Source organism: Mercurialis annua, linkage group LG1-X, assembly GCF_937616625.2.
Source record: "Mercurialis annua linkage group LG1-X, ddMerAnnu1.2, whole genome shotgun sequence".
Lineage (NCBI taxonomy): Eukaryota > Viridiplantae > Streptophyta > Magnoliopsida > Malpighiales > Euphorbiaceae > Mercurialis > Mercurialis annua.
Window position 1 is genome coordinate 52,592,555 of NC_065570.1, and position 21,884 is coordinate 52,614,438.

General features: G+C 29.4%; 2 protein-coding genes and 2 long non-coding RNA genes across 4 annotated transcripts; all 4 read right to left on the reverse strand.

Annotated features, from left to right (window-relative positions):
- LOC126659765 (uncharacterized) lies at positions 1-900 on the reverse strand. Its single transcript, XR_007635070.2, has 2 exons — positions 426-900; positions 1-279 (listed from the first exon to the last, which is right to left on the reverse strand). It is a non-coding gene; the product is annotated as an uncharacterized LOC126659765 (long non-coding RNA).
- Positions 901-4,124: 3,224 nt separating this feature from the next.
- LOC126659741 (uncharacterized) lies at positions 4,125-7,653 on the reverse strand. The gene is made up of 9 exons (XM_050353077.2): positions 7,403-7,653; positions 7,214-7,312; positions 6,985-7,140; positions 6,753-6,832; positions 6,246-6,285; positions 6,024-6,131; positions 5,474-5,554; positions 4,820-4,942; positions 4,125-4,546 (listed from the first exon to the last, which is right to left on the reverse strand). The coding sequence occupies exons 1-9, from the start codon at positions 7,604-7,606 to the stop codon at positions 4,499-4,501; spliced, it is 939 nt and encodes a 312-aa protein (XP_050209034.1). The 5' UTR covers positions 7,607-7,653; the 3' UTR covers positions 4,125-4,498.
- A 1,291-nt stretch (positions 7,654-8,944) lies between these two features.
- LOC126659749 (probable 2-oxoglutarate-dependent dioxygenase AOP1.2) lies at positions 8,945-13,232 on the reverse strand. Its single transcript, XM_050353085.2, has 3 exons — positions 12,757-13,232; positions 9,555-9,873; positions 8,945-9,264 (listed from the first exon to the last, which is right to left on the reverse strand). Exons 1-3 carry the CDS (start codon positions 13,116-13,118, stop codon positions 9,025-9,027), a joined length of 921 nt encoding a protein of 306 aa, XP_050209042.1. The 5' UTR covers positions 13,119-13,232; the 3' UTR covers positions 8,945-9,024.
- A 2,722-nt stretch (positions 13,233-15,954) lies between these two features.
- On the reverse strand, positions 15,955-16,650 carry LOC126659758 (uncharacterized). Its single transcript, XR_007635068.2, has 2 exons — positions 16,235-16,650; positions 15,955-16,139 (listed from the first exon to the last, which is right to left on the reverse strand). It is a non-coding gene; the product is annotated as an uncharacterized LOC126659758 (long non-coding RNA).
- Between the last annotated feature and the right edge of the window lie 5,234 nt (positions 16,651-21,884).

Below are 21,884 nucleotides of genomic sequence, written 5' to 3' on the forward strand. Positions count from 1 at the left end.
TTTTTGCAATAATAACACCGGTTCAGATTCCGGTATAAATTTGCTTATATGGCACCGAATAATGCCATGTTGTCCCAACCCATGGAAGAACTCATCCTTGTCATCAAAACGGTGTAGTTTTTGAATCTTAAATTTGTTTCTTTATTAAACACATCTAAAAAATACAGGGATTATTTCTGCATTTTTTACATTCATCTTCTACCCACACCTATTCCTCTTCTTCCCCGCTGATGCGTCTCCTCCCAACCTCCATGCCTTCCTTCATTTCTTTTTCAAATTCTAAATTGCAGCAGTAAACAAACAAGAGTTTGGACACAGGAAAAATAAAAACATAACCCACAAAATAAAATTGCTCAAAATTGGACATAACCCACAAAATAAAATTGCTCAAAATTAGACACAAGAACAATTTCTGAATCACTAACCGACACCTCCATCGCCTCCGCCTTCTCTTCCGGCGGCTCTGCTCGAGAATCAAAGCAATAAGAAAAAAATCTAAAAAATCTTTAACAGTTGCAAGAATCAAAGCAACAAGAAAAACCAAACCCAATTTTTAATTTTGTTAAAAACGTAATTATTAATTTCATTGTTCCAGCAACTTGCGCTTTTCACGAGCCACCACCAAGCATGTCTCCCATTCCGGCAATAGACGGTTGACAGCGGTAGAAGCTCGGCGTTCTCGATGGAAGTAGCGAGCAATTGACACGCAACGGGACGACAAAGAAGGAGGTGTTATATGGAGAAGGCGGCGATGTTCGACGGTTCAGGCAGCGATGTGATATGTTTAGCGGCAGCGATGTGGTATGTTCAGCGGCAGCGATGTGGTATGTTCAGCGGCAGTGATGGAGGAGGAGTAACCTTAAGAGAAGCCTATGAAATTGGGCCTTTCAAAAAAAGATGAAATTGGGCAGAAAAAAAAGAGAGATTTATGAATTTACCTAAAAAAAGAAAATAATTTGAATTTCTACCTCAACATGGAAAAGTCAACAAAAATACTCCAAAATTTGGCCATTTTGATGTTTTTACTCTCCATGTCTAACTTATTAGGATTTTACTCTGTCTATATAATAGACTTCTCTGACACACTCTCTCTCTTTTTCTTTCTCTTTCTTTCTCTCTTTTTCTTTCTCTTTCTTTCTTTCTCTCTTTTTTCATACCTGACGTCTCTCCCTTTCTTTTTTTCAAACTTTTATTTTGTTTACTTGTTTCAAACTTTTTTAAATTAGGTATTTTTTATTTCTTCATACTTTAAATTAACAAATTTGCTATTATAAATTACTAATAAATAAAATATTTTCTTTTCATTTATTTCAGTATTATCAAATATTTTATAATTTATAAATATATACTACTATTTAAATATTTTATTATATTAATAGCATATTCAAAAATTATTTGAATTAAATAAAAAATTACAGTATTACATTATCATATGATTACAATGTATCACTTTATCATATGATTGTCACAGTTTCATCTTAGCATGTAATTATCAGTGTATCCTATTGTATTGTCATCTTATTATCATATTATTATCAGTATCGTATGTAATAGATTATTATATGATAATGTGATGATACTGTTGGATAATATCAGACAAAATCATATTATCATATGATTATCACAATATTACATTATCATATGATTATCACAGTTTCACCTTATCATATAATTATCAATATATCATATTGCATTGTCATTTTATTATCATGTCATTATTAGTATCGTATGTAGCAGATTATTATCATCTCGTTATCATAATTTTTCTGTAATTTATTTTTATATATGTATTATATTATCATACCATTATCGTTTTATTATCAATAAGAATCTTATCATACTACTCTATCTTCACATTATCATCTCGTTATCATAATTTTTATGCATTGTTTTCCATATAGATATCATACTATTATCATAATAACTTTATTATTTAATTATTATCTGGTTATCACTGCTATCATGAATCTTTTAGTAATTATATTTTCACGTACATTATCATCCAATTATCATATTTTATTATCATCTAGTTATCATACCGCTGTGTTATATGATAATATTATAATATAACATGATAATCAGATGTTGTTTTTTCATGTAGTGTTATGATAACAAAATGATTATCATGTTATTATCACTATATTATCATATTATCATACTATTATCATAATTTTATTATTTAATTGTCATCTGGTTATCACTGGTATCATGAATCTTTTTGTAATTATATTTTCACGTACATTATCATCCAATTATCATACTACTCTATCTTAACATTATCATCTCGTTATCATAATTTTTATGCATTGTTTTCTATATAGGTATTATATTATCATACTATTATCTTTACTTTATTACTATTTAATTATCATCTGGTTATCACTGGTATCATGAATCTTTTTATAATTATATTTTCACGTACATTATCATCCAATAATCATAATCTTATCATATTTCATTATCATCTAGTTATCATACTGCAGTGTTATATGATAATATTATGATAATAACATGATAACCAGAGATTTTTTTCCTGCAGTGTTATGATAACGAAATGATAATATATTGATAATAACATGATAATCAGAGGTTGTTTTTAATAAAAAAAAATCAATTTTTTCTGCAGTGTTATGATACTTACATGATAATGCAGTGATGATACTCATATGATAAACAGAAGCTGTTTTTTTTTGCAGAAATCAATTTTTGTGTATAAAATCGTTTTTAATGCAAATGTTTAGATTTAAAAATGAGAAAATTCAAGAGTAATTCTTTTAGATCTGAAAATCAAAATAAATCGTATTAATCACCACGAGTTGAGAAAAAATTTCCAAAATTAAATATAAAAAACGGCGGAGCAATGAAAGAACGGCGGTGGAGCGACGAAGGAACGGCGGCGGAGCGATGAAGGACGGCGGTAGAGCAAAGAAAAAAATAAAGAATGAAAGAAGAAATAAAAAACAAAAAACAAAAAAAAAGAACCAGAGAATAAGAAGAAGAAGAAGAAGAAGAAGAAGAAGAAGAAGAAGAAGAAGAAGAAGAAGAAGAAGAAGAAGAAGAAGAAGAAGAAGAAGAAGAAAAGGACGAGGAGAGAAGAGAGAGAAAAAGAAAGACAAATATAAAAAAAAGCCAACTGTAACATGATAGGAGTAGAAAAAATATACTTGGAGTAAAAAATTAATAAATAGTAGGTATAATTATAATATAAATATGTTTTAGAGTAAAAAAATAAAAATATTAAAATAATGAGGTATTTTTTATATCTTTTCCTTATTGAGGTAGGAAATCAAATTATTTTTAAAAATGGAGTATTTATCCTAATTTTCTCGAAAAAAAAAGAGATGGGGCCCAATAAAAACGACACAAATTTGTTTTTAGAATACATGACACTTGTTGGGACAACATGGCATTATCCGGTGCCATATAAGCAGATTTATACCGAAATCTCAACCGGTGTTATTATTGCAAAAATTAGATAGTTCATGTATTTTTACGCCAAAATTAAAAATTCGTGTCAAATACCAAAAACACGCGAAAGTTCATGATTTTTGAAGCATTTAAGCGTTATTAATTAGAAGTGTAATCATCTCTAACATGAATAACCCAAACCCTTCGAGTTTCAGTGCCCCCTTGATCTCTGATGCCATATTCAACGGCGGGAACACTTTATCAAAACAACCTTGCTCGTGTAGAGATCTCCCGCAACGAGCCCGCTAGTTTAATAGTGCTATTCCAGGTAATGAAATAAAAGGAAAAAAAATCTAACTATACCATTACTGGAAATAATCGAAGTGGCCTTTGTGGGTTTTTCTTGATTTTGTTTTAAACAGATGGAATGAAAGAAATCAAATTAAATGAAGGGTTGTGTTTAGGGAAGAAGATGAACAGAGTGTGGAGAGGGTGACTGGTTTAACCGGTAAACAACATAAATATTTCTATCGTGGCATTATTTATTTTCTGGTTAGAGCACGTGGCTTCATCAAGGTAAAACTCTGTTAGTTAGACGAAGTGTGAATACACGCTCTGTCCATTCCGTTAAAAAGGGATCGTTTAAACAAAAAATAGTGAAAAATAGTATAAGACCAAGATAAAAGAAAGGTGTAATTCAGGGACCTCCAAATAAATTTAGCCAAAATGGATAACTAGATTAACCCTTGTTTTAAATTGTGTTCAATATCATTTCAACAACTTAACTGAGACCACTTTACATTGAAACATAACATGCAAAGCCCAGAAAGAATCATTGTTTCAGCCAACCAAAATTTCCAATGCAAATCCCTTGTTTCAACATGGAGTGTCTACGTGCAACGGTTGTGTCACATCATTTTTACAACAAATCAATGAATATATTGGCGATATTGAAAAATTAATCATTGATTATTATTTTTATCACTAAATATCCTAATAGTGCAAACGTCTCATTGATTTGCTGCACGTGACACAACCGTTGTCGTGTGTAATTTTTCTTCAACATGTTAGCCTTGCATCCATAGATGTTTCAAACAGACTTTGGGCTCTTAAGTCTCTCATTCTTTGCACATTCCTCCTACAAATTGAGAGCTTCATTAACAAATACTAAAAGCTGCAACTGCAATAATGCCTATGCATGTCTTGTAAAGCAGAAAAATGCCATTTGCATCCATAATCACCACAATAAGCTAAGCAGAAAGAGATCAAACAGCAACTACAAGATTTTGAAATGTAAAATAATTGCTATCAGATATTTCAAGAATGTTGAAAATCAAATATTTTCTCTAAGAATTTTAGCGTTGTTTATGTTGCTATATATAGTATATGGAATAATGAGAGCATAAATTACCTGAAAATCTTTTTTGAGAGAATAATAATGTCTCTGCTCTGCTATTGCTGCAGCATACCTCTTCTTCAAGGCATCACAAGCTTTCTGCTCTTCCTGAAGCCCAACTTGGACCTTTTGGAGCTTCTATAAGATTGGATTCAGAACAGATTACGGTGCACAATTCATTCAAAAAAATAAGCAGTGATTGATGGGATAAGTTGTCTGACTCTGAATATTACAATCTGTTTTAACTACACTATTCTCCTCTGAGAAGTAAAGGCCAAAGAATTATCCCATTACTTGATTATTTTTTTATTGTATGAACGGCCAGTGGAAGTACTTAAAATACAGTATCCCAAAATCTGATGGCTTGAATATAGACTACTCATGAAATGAAAATAGTTAACCCTTGGTTCTGGAGTAAGTCCAGCTAGATGCATACGTGACAAACAACGAGTTGATAGATTGAGCCTTTTGCATCTATATTTGTCAAAAATTTAAAGCAATGGGATACTAGAGGCATAGCACACAAATTGATGCCTGATGGAAGAAAAAGCCTTCATAATCTAATTATGCGGCATCTTTTTCCTATTACATTATCTTTATGATCTAGTGAAGTTATCTAAGTACTGCTTATCTCCTTCCTTAACACATGCAAGAGAGGATCACAATTACCTGTTGGCTTCCCTTTACAATTCCTTCCATGGAATTAATTAGCTTCATGCGACCATCAGTACTTGCAATAGCATCCTGGAACTGTAAAAATTGAAGGGTAAAGCGATTAGTAACAATCAATCAGTCATTGCAAATCACTTGTACAAACATTCTAGCATAAATTCTAAGTCTTTTGGTACAGCACATATACGAGTCCATTGCCGCAAAACAAAGGCAAATTAAAAAGCCAAGCAGAATTTTGACGAATGAGCAAAGCCATGAGTTAGAGTAAAGAGAATTTGCATTTACCACTTTATGCTATATTCATATTGTACAATAACAAACAATACCATTTCAACACCCTTTCAACTAATTCAACTATGAAACTTCACTAGCATAAGTAACAAGAAAAATCAAATCCTACAATAGCACAATAATAACAACATAAAAGGGGCTAGAAATGAGAAAGGAAGTAAGAAAAAAAAATCTTTGCCAAACAGGCCTTAGCATGTCATCATCCGTAAAAAGACCTACAGACTTAACACTTGAACAGATTCTCAATTGATTGTACCTGTGAACTAATTGAATTTAACAAGGAAGTTTCCTTCAGCATCATTTCTTTAATCTCCAAAAGAGCATTATAAGTTGCATAATATTTGCGGGTTTGACGATGCTTTTCCTGTTCATTAGCAAAGTGAGAATACATGGTATTGTCATTGAAGGAACCAACCAAATGTAGATGTAGCTAAAAACTGGAACGTAAGGCCAGTCAACCACACATGGGATCTGAAACCTGGATGTGAGCATTCAGCTCTGAAAGTCGGCGTTCATACCTGAAAATGAAGCATCAGATTCCACTATTAAATTAGAAAGCAAGCATGATAAAGGGAAAGTACAAAATCTTATGATCAATAATTTATAAGAATTAAGAAATGAGAGATGGATGTGAACCTTACAAAACAAATAGTGTTAAACAGAAATTGTAAAAGGCATTTGTTGCTCAAATGACAGTAAGCACCAATAAGATTGAGCTCCACTTTCATAAAAATAAATAACCCATAGTAAAATAAATGAAGTGAAGTTGCTAGAGGAAGGTAATGGCCTCTTTGAATAATTAAAGTGAAGTGGAATAACTACATTGCAACTTCAACTGAAATATGCTCAAGTAACAGACTATCGAGAAAAGTACCTATCATTTTTCACACGAACCAAAAAGAAAACATATTTGAACTTGAAGCAAAATAAAAATATTTAAAACATGACAGCTGAATTAAGGCAAAATGGAAGTGAATCAACATACTGAATTAGCTCAGGCTGAGTTGAAACATCATCAATCTGCCGCTTTACTGACATGACATCGCGTAATCGACATGCAAGTTCCTACGAGAACAAAATTACACATCCTGAATTACTAAAAGAATAGAAGAACAAACTAATCTAACTACCACATATAGACATGGTACTACACTAATAAGTACTAGAATAAATTAAAAGAATCAAGATTTTTCAAATAATCGCAGAATCATAATTACCTTCTTTAAAGAATCAAGAATCTTCGTAGAATGAGCAATAGCATAATCAAGATCATAACTAGCACATTTATTCTCTAATTCATAAACCTCAGCTTCCAACTTTGATTTCTTAGCGATATAACTAGCTTCCGCATCAGATTCTTGCTTTTCTGAAACCTATAACACCGCCAACATTTTATGAGAAATCAATCAATCAATTTTTTTTTATTGTATGTTTTGCTGATTTCACCTGTAGTGACTGCAAAATTGGCAGCAATATTTGAACTGCTTCATCAGCAGCTTCGCGTAATGGTTTCAATTGGTTTAAGAGATTGATCTTCTTCTCATTCTGCAATTAAAGATAATTTTGAAACATGAATTAGATTTTAATAATAGCAGCAGTATTTACATAAGAATGACAATAGAGGAAATTGACAACCTTATCATCCAAATCGGCACTCAATTTCGCTATGGAATTGCCAATTTCTTCTTCTTCGTCTGATTTCGGAAACGCCATTGTTTTTTCAAAACTTCCGCAGGGTACTGGCCGTATTTTAGTTTGACTTTCAAACAACGCCTTGTAGCAAACGACGTCGCAATTCGCGACTGCATTAAGAAATTTAGATACACAAAGCGGGGCCATTTTTCTTTCTTTTTTTTTTTGGTCGAGGCTAAACTAGATGAAATAGAAATGGTAAAACAAAACATGACTGCTCAATTGTAAAGCGTGAACTTATTTAGAAATTTAATTTAATGATAATATTAGAGAATAAATTATCCATAAGGGCTATGAGCCGCTTAATTTTAATTATGGCGTACAAACTAAAATATAATTTTAAAAAATTAAAAAATTAGGTAAATATTGTCCTTCAAAAATCCAATCTCTCTATCATTGCTAAAATAGAAATGATTTAATGGTGAAAAAAATCTAAACCTTCACGACTTGTTGTAATTTAAACCAACACTTTTAATTATTGTAATAATAATCAAATTGCATTTTTTTGTTGCAATTATAGCCAAATTTATATTTTTTGTTGTAAGTTTGACCACCAATTTGACTATTATTACAAAAAAAAAACAATTTAACTATTACTATAAAAATAATTAAAAAAATCAATTCAAATTACAATAAATTATAAAAGTCTGTATTTTTTTCATCATTAGGCCGATAGAAATCTACTCCCTCCATTTTATTTAAGAAGGGACATATTCCATTTTTACATGTCCTACTTAAAAAGGTTATATCGTGTTTTATATGTCAATTTATATAAAATTTTCCTCTTTTATCTCATTTTTTTATAATTAATAACTATTAGTGTATGTGTACAAATTATAAATCCATCATTAATAGGGAAAAATGAAAAAAAATTAAAGTAATTAATGTTTTTTTAATTTATGTGTAAAAGTCAAGAAACCGGACGGAGGGAGTCATACATTTATAAAAATTTGACAATTGCCCTTTAAAATGTAAATCTTGATAGTCTATACTCCCTCCGTTCTTTTTTAGTTGTCCATTTAGCCAATATTACACATATTAAGATAGTGCTTATTTTATCTTAATTTATAAAGAGAAATACTAATATAGCTCTATTAGTTAATAAATGCTTTTTAAATAAAAACATGGAGGCATTTATTAGGGATGGGTAAATTTGGAAAATAATAGCTAAAGTCACATTAAAATCCTAAATGGACAACTAATTAGAGATAAATATATTTTATTAAATGGACAACTAAAAAAGAACGGAGGGAGTAAATAATAACTCCTTCATAGTAAAGAGACCCTTCTTACCTCAGTAATCTTAAATTCCTTATTCAATCTTTGCACACTCTTCATTGCATTACGTAATGCTTTAATGTTAAAAGATTTGCCCGAAAACAGCCTACCGAAAAGGGATCATCTATATTTCAATGCATATTCCTCCCATGGATAAAAACATGAAAAAAAAATGTAACTGACCGTCGACGATAAATGGAACAGATATAAAATGTCAAGCAATTGACAAGTCTTCCACAAAAACACATAATGAATTACAATTTTGAACAGGAAACAAATAAAATGTATCAAATGGCAGCATAAATTTCAAGAGCATCATCAGTAAGCTTGGAGACAAAATAAGAAATATAATCAGAAAAAATAAAAGGACGATAGAGAAGAGGATGGTCTTTGTCCACAAGTTCGCATGGTACTTCAATCTTTGATTCCTCCTTCGGCATTGTAAATAGTGCGCAAGAATATCTATCTTCTTTTCCACTTATCACCACCCTGTGTCTTACTGCTTCTAGGCGCCCATTGCTCCACACCTAATCCGGTGAAACACCAATATCATTGTAATTTAACAAATAAATCTTTCTAATATATTTAATTTAGGATTAATTCTATTGAAATACCAAACGTTTATTGTTTTTATTAGTCATAGATAGACCTTTAAAAATCGGAAGGATTATTCATTCACCATTCTTTATGCTATAACTGACAAAAGATAACGAATATGCTAAAATGAGCTAATTTTGTCGATTCCAAATATTTGGCTATAATTTAATAAGATTAACCCTTTAATTTGCATAGAACAAAAAGAGGTTAAAATTGTTACCTTGAGTGCTTCACCAACGATGACTACAAAAGCATTTGGAGGAACCACTACTGAAGCCCATTCACCATCGTTGGTTTCAACTTCAAGACCTTGAACCTCATTTTGACATAAGATGGTGATGGCATTTTTGTCTCTGTGAGCACTTAAAGCAATGGCTGAATCTTTTGGAGGAGCCATATATTTCATTACCTTAATTAGACTTGTGCTCTCTTTAATGTGTGATTCATAATGCTTTTCCATTCCAAAGCTCTCAAAAATCATTTTCAACACCACAAAGTTCAGTTCCGCCATCTTTGAGCTCATGACATGCAATGTCTCACTAAACATACATAAATCAATAATGAACCATTAATAATAATTATATTCAATTTTAAATATTCAATTATTTTTTTTCACAAAAGTTGTCTTTTTATTGATGAGAGTCAACAGATTAAATTTTTGGTGTTGAAATTAAAAATATTAACAATAATAAATTATATGAGTGGAATCTGAAATTTTTAAGTTCTATAATTTTGATGCTTGAACTTGTCTTTTGAAATTAGAGTTCTAACTTTTTAAAAAATACACCAATCAAATATTGTTTTTGTTATCTCTGATCACCATCATGCTAAAATATAAAAATTAGCCCCATAGTTGCTTAAGTTGCATTCTCACGTTAGCAAAAAATGACAGTTTTATGGACATTTGTCTATATCAATACTATAACTCAAATGGTACGTGCGCTTGTCATATTTCTGCTAAAGTCGTGAGATCAATTCCTCCCATAAGCACTAAAAATCTCCTCTCCCTAACGGTAAAAATATGTTTGTATATGTAAAACTGAAATATTAAACCATATTAACAATTTTAAATTTTACTTTGCCTTATTATTAGCTTGGTAATAGGGAGGATCGGCTATAAACACTCGTTGGACGCACTTTTAAAAGTTTAAACACTAATTTAAAAGATTTAGGGGCTCAAATAGCAGATTTAAAAAGGTTCAAACACTATTGGTGCAATGTTTCCTAATATATATAGAGAGAGAGATGAAGTGGGGTTTTGTAGTGATTGGTGAATGACGAATTTGTGTATATTAATTAGATGTTGATCTATAAATTGATACAAATAACAACTAGTCTGCATAACAGTAATACTCCATTAAATGAAGAACTAATGGAGGCGTTACAGTTACAGAAAAGCTGACTGAAATTGAGATGTGCAGTTGGAATTATGACAACAATCATTAAGACACTGTAATAAATTCATTATCTTTAAATGCTCTGTATCATTAATTCAATCTGTTTCAAAGGATAAGCCTGCATTTATTGCACCATTGGCAGCTAGCAACTTAGTTTGGTACCACCCTTTATCACTCCTTTCTACATCCAAAACTTTATTTTTTATTAGTAGAACATTAAATTTTGATTCCGAGTTTCAATAGGTCCAGTTGTTAAAGACTATTTTTAAATTTGAAAAATCTAACTATTGATCATTAACTACTAATGTAATTAGATTTTAATTTTGATAAAAAAATATATTTATAATTAGATCAAATAGATGTAAATTGAAATAGAATAATAATAAAATCAAGTTCATTTGATGTGAATTTATAATTTTGGATCATTTGATCTTATTAGATAGGTCTAATTGATTATGCTGTATAAGCTAATATGCCAAAATAATTTCTTTTCAATTTCTCTTTTTCTGAACGTTATATTTGTGGCGTGCACTATTTGAACTTAATTGAACTAATCGATCAAACCAAATAAATTTTTTGTTTTATTTTACTTCTAATCTAGATCCAATCGAATTAACTGATCCAATCGAATTAACCGATATTACACAATGTTACTTTTGTATGTGTTCAAAAATTTGAGACATTTGTATTGTTTTCTTTTTTATAGAATTTTATTATCAATTTGCCCTCGTAATTTCTATGTATTAACATCAAAAGTAAATTTTATTATATTTTCTTTAGTTAATGTTAGTAAAATTTGATTAACCAAAATAACCGACTAAACCATATAAATTCTTTTAGCTCGGTTATAATTTAATTTGGTATATTTCATATGTAAGTTAATTGAAGTAAATAAATTTTAATTAATTTATCTCGGTACAATCAGGTGAATGTGATCAAATTAATTGATGCACATCCTACATTTTATGGTGTATACGGCTATATAAATTTGATTCTATTTGGTACATAGAAACTTAACTTAATAGGGTACTAATTGACCGTTACAATGATATGAACTTTTGATTTTTTATAAGAAAGGTCGAAACTTTTTTTACTAATAGTGACGTGTGTCAGCGAAATAAATGAGCAGCTCGAAGCTATAATAGTGTTTTACAGGTTGGGAAACGAATAAAACATGTGAAATCTGCTGGCATTGCAAGAAATTTACAATTATTCTACACTAATATTTTATTTAGAATTAAATAGTCCTTATTATAGTATCTAATAGTAATACTACTATATGTTACGTAATTAATGGATAATTATATGTTACGTAATTAATGGATAATTACAATGATAAAAATATAATAAAAAAATTGGAGCGACAGAGTTAGTGGCTGTGTAGAATATAAAGTCGGACAAAATTGTAAGCACAGTACATGAATAGCTAGGCATACCCCATTTGAAGTAGCCATATTTGGGATCAATGGTAAGCCCTAATTCCATTTTAGGAGGGACCATCTTTAATTTGATTCTAAATTACCTTCACCATAAATGATCACATAATTATCCTTTCCATCAAAATTTCTTGAAAATTATTTCTTTAAAAGGATTTGCTATAAGTTTTTTTTTTTTTTACAGCAGACTTAATAAAATAACACTAATAATAGAAACATTATAATTCGATCTAATTTTCAAGTTCGGTTCTTATTTTTCCATAATAATAAGAAAACATAATCATCATAAACCTCTCGATCAAATATACCAGCATGAAGGATTTGTTATTTTTTTCCACATAATCTAATAGTAGAGACGTTATGATTCGATATATAGATTCAGATTCAACTCTCGTTTCTCCATTATAATCAAAATAATAATCACATAATCATAATAAGCTTCTCATTATTTTATACCAACACAAAATTTGTTAAATTTTCAAGATTTTTTGTAACATTACGCGATTTGATCTAAAATTTCAAGTTCGACCCTCATTTTCTCATTATGATAAAAAAAAGTTAGAATTGTAGGGAGAGAAAGTTTGCATACCAGAAATTTGGGTAGCCATGAGGCCACATGAGGTTAGTGAAAGCTTGAACTTGATCAAGGTTGTGTGCATCATCGAGACCAAAGCTTTCATAGAAAGGAATCATCGGGTTCTTACCGGAGTAGCTTCGATAAGGTTTCGGATGAACGTATTTGGTCTTAGTTTCTTGAGGAAGATCAAACAATGCTTTTATGGCAATGAACAAATCTTGACATAATTTTGAAGAGACAGTTTCATAATCATACGTCAAAAGAAAACAACCATGACTCTCACATGCTTCTCTAACTTGCTTACATAGTTCTCTTCTGGTCTCATTGTCAGAAACTGCCTTCACTGAAAAATCAAGAATTGGTATTTTAGCCATCTCTCTCTCTATGTGTGTCTCTTCTAGCTAGAGGTTTCGCCCATTTTATAAGGGAGTAATAATGTTGGTTTTGTATTTGAGATTTGACCAAGTGTTGCCCACCCTCCTTCTCTTAAATTTAAATTTATTTCTATTCAATATAGTTAAGACTTTGGGTATTTAATTGACTCTATACTATTACTAGCATAAATGTTTTTGGTACAATATTTTAGAGAAATTCTTAGGTAGACTCGGTCTACCACGTCATCCGTAGACCAAACCTATCACATTATGACACATCATTAAAATGATGACAATATTATTATTCAAAGGTGTAAATAAATAAAAAACGAATTTACAAGATTGCCATCATTTTAATGACGTGTCATAATATGATAGGTTAGTCTACAGATGACGTGGTAGACCGAGTCTACATAAGAATTTCTCAACATTTTAATTTTGAAAGAGATTAGTTTTCATAAAATTGAATAGTAAAGTTAGAAAATAAAATGAGAGGGAAATAAAAGATTGGCAGTTGAAAAGGAAAGATGGAAATAAGGCAATTAAGAAAATAATGCTCATAATAAAGGTGAGAGTATAAATTATTTGGATTGAGATTCTCTCAAGTTCAAATGAATGTGGGGGGGTCATGTTCACGATCTATACCGTTTATTGTAAAATGAATGGTGTAGATTAATTTGATTAAAATTATACCTTTTTGATCTACACCGTTCATATTATAATGAACGGTGTAGATCGTGAACATGACCCCCTCAAGTTTATTTTGAACTTGAGAGAATCCCAATCCAAACTATAATTGAAAATTATAGGTGATAGTCTGTTAAGGTTAGCTCGTCCACTCTATACTTAGCAGTGTATTAAAAACTGAACCGGTAGCCAAACCGGTGAGATTATCGGTTCAGGTTCAACCGGTTTAATAAATTAAAAAAAATTGTTAACCGATTAAACATCGGGTTTATTACCGGTTCGATCCGATTTGGTTCAACCAAAATATCTGGTTTTTTACAGTTCTAAACGGGACTACTGGCCAGCTTTCGGTTCAACCGATTCTACCAGCCGGTCTGGTCCGATTTTTAAAATAATGCACCTTAGTTCTATATGTAATTTTTTTTATTTGGATCAAGTTGTTCCATGGACATCTTCACAAAATTATTATTTTGAAAATTGTTGAGTTTAAAAAAGGAATAATATTAAAAACATTCATAAATTATATTTGTTTTTTCAATTTAATTACGAATTTTAAAATTTAGGGTTAATGTCATAAAAATTCACCGACTTTACACGTTTTCTCATTTTAATCATGTAGTTTAAATTTTCTCATTTTCATGCACGAACTACCACTTTTTCTCAAATTCATGCACGGTGCTGAGGTGTCACGACTCCATTGGTGTAATTCGCTGAGGTGGAGGTCATTTTACACCAATGAATGAGTGCCACCTCAGCGTCATGCATGAATTTGGGAAAAAGTGGTAGTTCGTGCATGAAAATGAGAAAATTTAAACTGCGTGATTAAAATGAGAAAACGTGTAAAGTTCGTGTTTTTTTGACATTAACCCTAAAATTTATCAATTGTATACAAGATGTTACATTTTTTTCTCAATTTGATACATGTGACGTGACACTCATTTTATTGGTGTGATTTTGCTGAGGTGAAAGTCATTTTTGGCAGCCACGTCAGCATATTATATTATTATGACCGCGTGTATCGAATTGAGAAAAAAAAATGCAACTTCCTGCATAAAATTGACACATTTCAAAGTTCGTGATTAGATTAAGAAAACATAGTTTATGAATTTATTAAACATTTTCCTTTCAAAAATGGTTCATTGTTAATAAGATCTAGGGTAAATTTTCCGGCTTTTGTGGTTGTTAATTGAAATGTCTAGAATGAAATTTTTGAAACAATTGGCTAATCAAACTCAAATCTATGTACTAATCATACATATAGATGAGCAAAAACCAAGTCGAATTAAAAAAACCGAGTCAAATCCAATTGAAATATGTCAATTGGAGAATATCTGCTCTCTAATAGTTCTATTTAGAATTTATAGTCCCCACTGGTTTTGGGCAATAATCATTATTCCCTCGTGATTCTCCAGCTAAAGTCCAGCTTTGGTTCAAAATCTACATTATTCAGTTCAGCTTGAGTTTAGAATCTACCAGTTCATAGGCTAAAAATGTGAAGTTGAAGGGTTTAACAGGCCGAAAATAAAGTTTAGGGATTATGGTGATAGAAGGCTCAAAACCCAGGTATGATGGGTAAAAATAAACCTATCATCTAAGACTCTTGATAGAAGAGGGATACATGTAAATAACACTTCAAATTCAAAAAAGAGAGTAATTTATTTAAGTCATAATTGAAGTGTTTGGAATGTAACACCATGCACTCAACCGGTAATATCCACGTTAAGAAATTGTCATTTCATATGTTAACCGGTAGACTATACTTTTTAACAAAAATTGATCTATTTATTCGAGGAACTTGGCATTTCTATAATTTATTTATTTATTATGAATATTCCTACACTTACCTCACCACTATTTCTATTTTTCACTCACACTCTATTCTTTTTATATATAGTCACTAGGGGTGAGCATCGGTCGGTTCGGTTCGGTTCGGTTGAATTTTTTTCGGTTTTTTCGGTTTTCGGTTTTGAAAAATTCCAAACCGAACCGTTCTTTATTTAACCAAACACCGAAATTTTTTTAACCGAAAAACTTCGGTCGGTTCGGTTCGGTCTCCATAATTTTTATCGGTTTAAAATTACAAAACAAGAAGTAAATCCCAAAATTTAACAATTATTAAATGAAACAGAAATTTCATTTTCATCAAAAATAAACAGAAAATTCCATATTATTACATGAATATTACAAATCATAATACATCAAAAAAATTTAAATTAAAACTAATAATACCAAAAAACTAATTAACATAAAGAAGTGAATAAAAAGAAATAAGTGAAAAGAAGAACAGCAAGAGAGAGGATCTCCAGAAGCTTGATTTTGTGAGGAGTTATAGATCTGTCAAATATAAAAATAAAAAACGAATTAAGATCTAAGAAGACATAATTATAGCAATAATAAAACAAACAAAAATAAAACGCATGCAAACTTACAGATTCGAGCAGTGAAAATGGTAGCTTTCTCCTCTAATCACAACGCTAATCCTCAGAGAATTTTTTTTGATCAAATAAAATATTATATTGAAAAGTTTTGTAGAGAGATTGAACAAATCAATGAGATATCTAGAATTTGTATGATTGAGAAGTAAGAAGAAAATGAACAAAGGGAGGGAGCAGTAAGAGGCTGAATGAGTGAGAGAAAAAAGAAATGAGATTAGGGTTTTAAAATTTATAAGGATGTATATATATGGCTTTTAAACGGTGTAGTTTTTTGGGCTGATTTATTGATGAAATGAAAATGAACGGGACCCAAAGCTAATACATGTGGCAGTGACATATTTACCTAGAAACAAAATGCAATGTATTCGGTTAAATCGGTTTTCGGTTATTTCGGTTTTTAATAATTTCAAACCGAACCAAACACCAAACTCCAATCTTATTATTATCTAACACCGAACCAGACCATTTTGACCGAAAAACCGAACCAAACAATAAATTTCGGTTTGGTTCGGTTCGGTTTTTCGGTCTGGTTCGGTTTCTGCTCACCCCTAATAGTCACACTCGAAACGTTAAAAAAGTTAAACTTTCACTATGTTCATGAAAGTGTTTTCAACAAATAACGTTTAATTTAATTTTTAAATAGCCAAATGTTGTAAAAAGGCCAAACCTTTGATAAAAATTTCACAAAAGTCTTGACCTTTTAATTTTGTCGATTTTGGCCAAAAACTGATTATTTGGTTTCACAAAAGTCCTGACTTTTTAATTTTGTCGATTTTGGCCAAAAATGGATTATTTAGTTTCACAAAAGTCCTGACCTTTCAATATTTGGCATGCCACATAGGCGTCACATAGGCTCCACATAGGCAAATTGAAATCAAATTGAGAGTTGGCCACAATTGAAACCAAATAATTTGTTTTTGGCCAAAATCGACAAAATTGAAAGGTCAGGACTTTTGTGAAACTTTTATAAAAGGTTTGGTCTTTTTAAGACATTTGGTCTTTTTAAATAACTGTTTAACTTATATAAAAACAAACCTTAGCTGCCTAAAGTTTTTTTTGTTATTTCTTCTTCGACAGCTATCAATAATTTAATTTTTATTGACGGTAGTCATCTTTTTATTTATTTTATTTTAATTTTATAAAATATAATAAATAGCTAATTCGTTTTCATTTTTTTTATGAATTAAATTTTTTCAATGGAAAGCAATTCAATTACCAAAAAACAAAGATAGATTGAAGTTCTTTCAACAATAAAATAGAATCATTTATGAGTTATATTGGTTTTATTTATTTTTTATTATTTGTCTTTTTTTCTGAATGTTTTTTTTGTGAAAAATTTATTGTCCTTTTTCTGTGAAAGGTTTGTTGTCTATTTTTTATAAATGAGTTATCAAGTAGTGATGGAATCCGATGCTGTGAGTTTGCGGATAATTGGAGAAGTTTGATCGAAAACTGATTGAAAAATGCATTCAATTAGAAAACATTTAATAATTTATTTTTATTTTCGTAAGTAAGATCTGCTAATCATGCAGCATGTTGTCCGTTTCATGTCAGGTCATCATATTTAATTTTAAATTATTTTGAATTTTTTTACAAATGTAACTGTTTCATATTCGATTTAATGAAATTAGATGAATTTTTAAATTAAAAAAAAAAGATACTAAAGATGAAGTATATATCTTCTCATGATCAAATAGCTTATGTCTTGACTAAACTTCTCTCAACTGCTAATATATTTGTCTCATGACAAGTTGAACATCATGATAAGATTATTTAAATGTAATATCAAAACATTCAAATGCTAGTTAGAAGAAATTGTATAGATACATTCATTGTATTCGTAATTAAGGGGTTGGCATTGATTAAACTTTGTGGTGGCTAATTAAGAGATTTTTGCACAAGAATTGAGCTAAAGTGTATGAATGGCTCATATTTAGAGAGGACTACTTATGAAGACATCTATCATTAATGCAATTTACCAGATACGCAGACGCCAGCACATTCTTTTTCAAGTCTGTTTGAAAGAAACGTACCAAAACAGTTACTATGAATTTTAGATTCTTTTGCTAAAAAATTAAAATATCGTAAAATAAATGAAAATATTTAATTCTTTTTATATATAGATTCATTGCTAAGTTCTTTCAACAATAAATATGTTTTGTCTAATCTAAAATGCCCTTCGAGAGGGTAGCTAGTTTTAGAGAGATAGAGATCGGGCACAGGCTAGCCTCTAATCCTGTTAGTGTTAATACATGAATCTTCCAATCAGGTTCAGGTCCACCACCGTCCTACCATGGATCATGACAATGAATCACCAACAAAATGATATATATATTTTGATGATATTAACTATAAATTGACCAAAATGATATATACCGAAGAAATAAAATAATATTTTGCATTTCTATCAAATACCAAAAGATGAAAAATAGGAATCTGATAGATATCCAAAATTCACTTTGACTTAATAATTGTTCATAGAATCATGTTATGATCGTGTAAGTGAATTTACTCTAAAATTCTCTATGTTTATTTAGCTTTCTATAAATTTTAGTTATTTATTTTATACTTTTATTGTTCTTTACAACAATATCGGAAGTAAGGGATACGATAAAATTATCTTAAATCTTAAATCTATTTTTTGCAATAAAAATATAAATTATCAGGTAATCTGACAAAAAATGAAGAGTTTTGGGGTTAGTTGCTCAAAAAAATTCAAATTAGATTAAATGACCTCGTGTCACAAGTTCAGCGGCGCATTGACTCTTTGCTCAATAAAAATTAGAGACCAACTTGATCTATGGGTTTGTGACTTATGGCCAAATAATTCCTTCTCATCGATTTTAATCAATTTTGATCTATTAAAAACAATACTCTATGTTGTTAGGTCAAATAAAGATAGAATCATACAACATGAACTTAATATAAGACCGAAATTTCTTAATTAATCTAAAAATAGATAGTTTTGTTCTAAATTGACCTACAAATAGAGAGTATTGTATTTAATTGATTAAAATAGTTAAATTATGTAATTATGTACCACAATTTTAGATATTAAATTGACCCTTTATTTTGAAAACAGTATGCATAGAAAGGGCACTTGTCTAGATAAATATTAATTAGTTCAATAAAATTAATAAATGATCAAAATAATGACTTTTTTTTATAATTAATCTAAATATTTTTTATATAAATTTAATTTATTTCAATTTATTATTTTAATTATATCCACCTCTAATATCTTTAATGAATCAATTAGTTTTTAAGAAACTTATATAATAATAGAGTTATTGTAATTTTATATCAATTTTAAATATAAATAATTTTACTAAAATGATAATTTAAATTATAGGAAGTATTTGAATGTTTAAATACAACAATGACACAAAATTAATAAAACAACTTCATTAATTAACTATGAATAAAATTGTTATAAATCACTTAACATATGATATCACTATGTCATGATATGTTATTTGTCTCTTCGGAAAAATAGATGTATCTCCAAAAAGAATAGTTATATAAGGCAACCGTTGCGCCATGTCATTCGTGCAATAAATCAATAAGGCGTTAGCCATATGTAAATGTTTAATGATAAAAAAGGGTTAATTACATATAAAATCACCACCTTTATATATTTTTTCATTTTAATCACGTCCTTTAAAAAATGTCAAATAAAATCACCACCTTTTATTTTTTTGCAAATCTATCACGAATGTGAAAATTCAGTGTATCTTTATTTACTCGACAACCGGAATCAACAAGAAAATAGTAAGAGGAATGTATTTTGTGTGTTAATAGGGCATTAGTCAGATTAAAATATTTATTTGGGAGGAAAAATACATCAAATTTTACTCATCGATGATAGATTTGCAAAAAAATGAAAGATGCTGATTTTATTTGACACTTTTTAAAGGACGTGATTAAAATAAAAAAACGTGTAAAAGTGGTGATTTTATATGGAATTAACCCTAAAAAAATAAACAATAAATACAGATTCCTTATCGCAAAAAATTATTGATTTGTTGTAAAAATGACGTGACACATCCATTGTGTAGGATAAACACTTCTCTAAAAAATATAAAATTCTCTTCCACGCATGGAATGGAGAAACCATGAAGAAGTTATATATGGAATGTATATAATTAATGTATATGAAATAAATAATACAATGTAGGATCTAGATAAAAACTTACTTGGTTATGGGTAAGTTAAGTAGAAAAATAAAACTTTTTGAAAGTGACAAAAAAATTATTTGGTTCATTTTATATGTCTTACTTTCTGAAAAGTTAATAGTCAAATTTTTCCTTAACTAGAAAAATAATTTTCTTAGCAAAATCTAAATAAATTGTATTTTTCTAAGTAAGTAGCTATAAAATACAATAATATTTTTAAATTAATTATTTTAATTATTTATTAAGACATTAATTATTTTGTCATTTAATGGATAAAATGAAAATTAACTTCCTAAAAAGTTGAACAACAAATCAAGCCAAATTATTACTACTTCCTTAGTAATTACGTCTCTGGATAATTTATTTCTTAAAAAATATATTTCCCGGAAAATGAATAATTACGAATCAAGTAAGGCCATCCTCCCATGACGACGACCAGATGTGGTTTTAAATCGGAAGGTCGCATTATTTTTTTCCGATAAAATTTAAATCAAAAATAATATAAAAATTTATTTAAATTTAATCAAATTCATTTCAAATTCATTTTGCAGAGTAAAGGCGGTGAGGGCGGAGGTAGACTTTTATAACATAACAATATTTATTATTAAATTTTGAAATTTTAAGGAAGATGGTTTGTTTGTTTTAATTATAACATTGAAAACTATTTAATATATATGTGAAAGTGTGAAGTATCGGAAAATAAGTCAATTTGATGCTTAAAGATATAATTGAAATCAAAAGGTGTGAATTTTGATGTTTCAGAGTGGAATTAAAAGTGAAAGGTGCGGATTTGGATAAAATTGATGATTTTATAAGGTATATTACAAACGAATTAAGGTTGAAAGATAAAAAAAAAATCAGATGTAACAAAGATGAAACTCTGTGAATTGATGCAATATACTATTATCTATTTCACCTACATCTGCTCTTATTTTAATATTATTTTATAGAAATAATTAGCACATATTATGAAATAAAATAACAATTGAAACACTTAAATCAATTATTTTACAATAATTTAATTGGGCTTACCCGAAATAAAAATTTCAAATAATGTATATAGAAAAAGTACAACATAATAAATATAGTCTTTTAATTATAAAATTAGGAGTCTAATTAGTTTTTTTATATGAAAAGTATTGGCGATTTTTAAAGGTGTGTTCAATGTCTTTCTAATACATTCATCATATTGATTAAAATATGGATTTTATTTTTGGTAGTTTGATATTTTAATCAAGTCCATTAATATAGTTAACTGTCAGAGGAGGAGGAATGGACGATGTTAGTCAATTTGATCAAACTTAAAAAAATGATTTCTAAATATAAGGAAATATTTAGTTAATTTGACATAATCTTAAGCACCATTTAGTATTTATCCTTTATTAATATGAAAATTATTGATCTGTGTGGGATCTCGAATGTAAATTTGAAAGGGTAGCAATTAGGCTAAACTCATTTAGAGGTTCCTA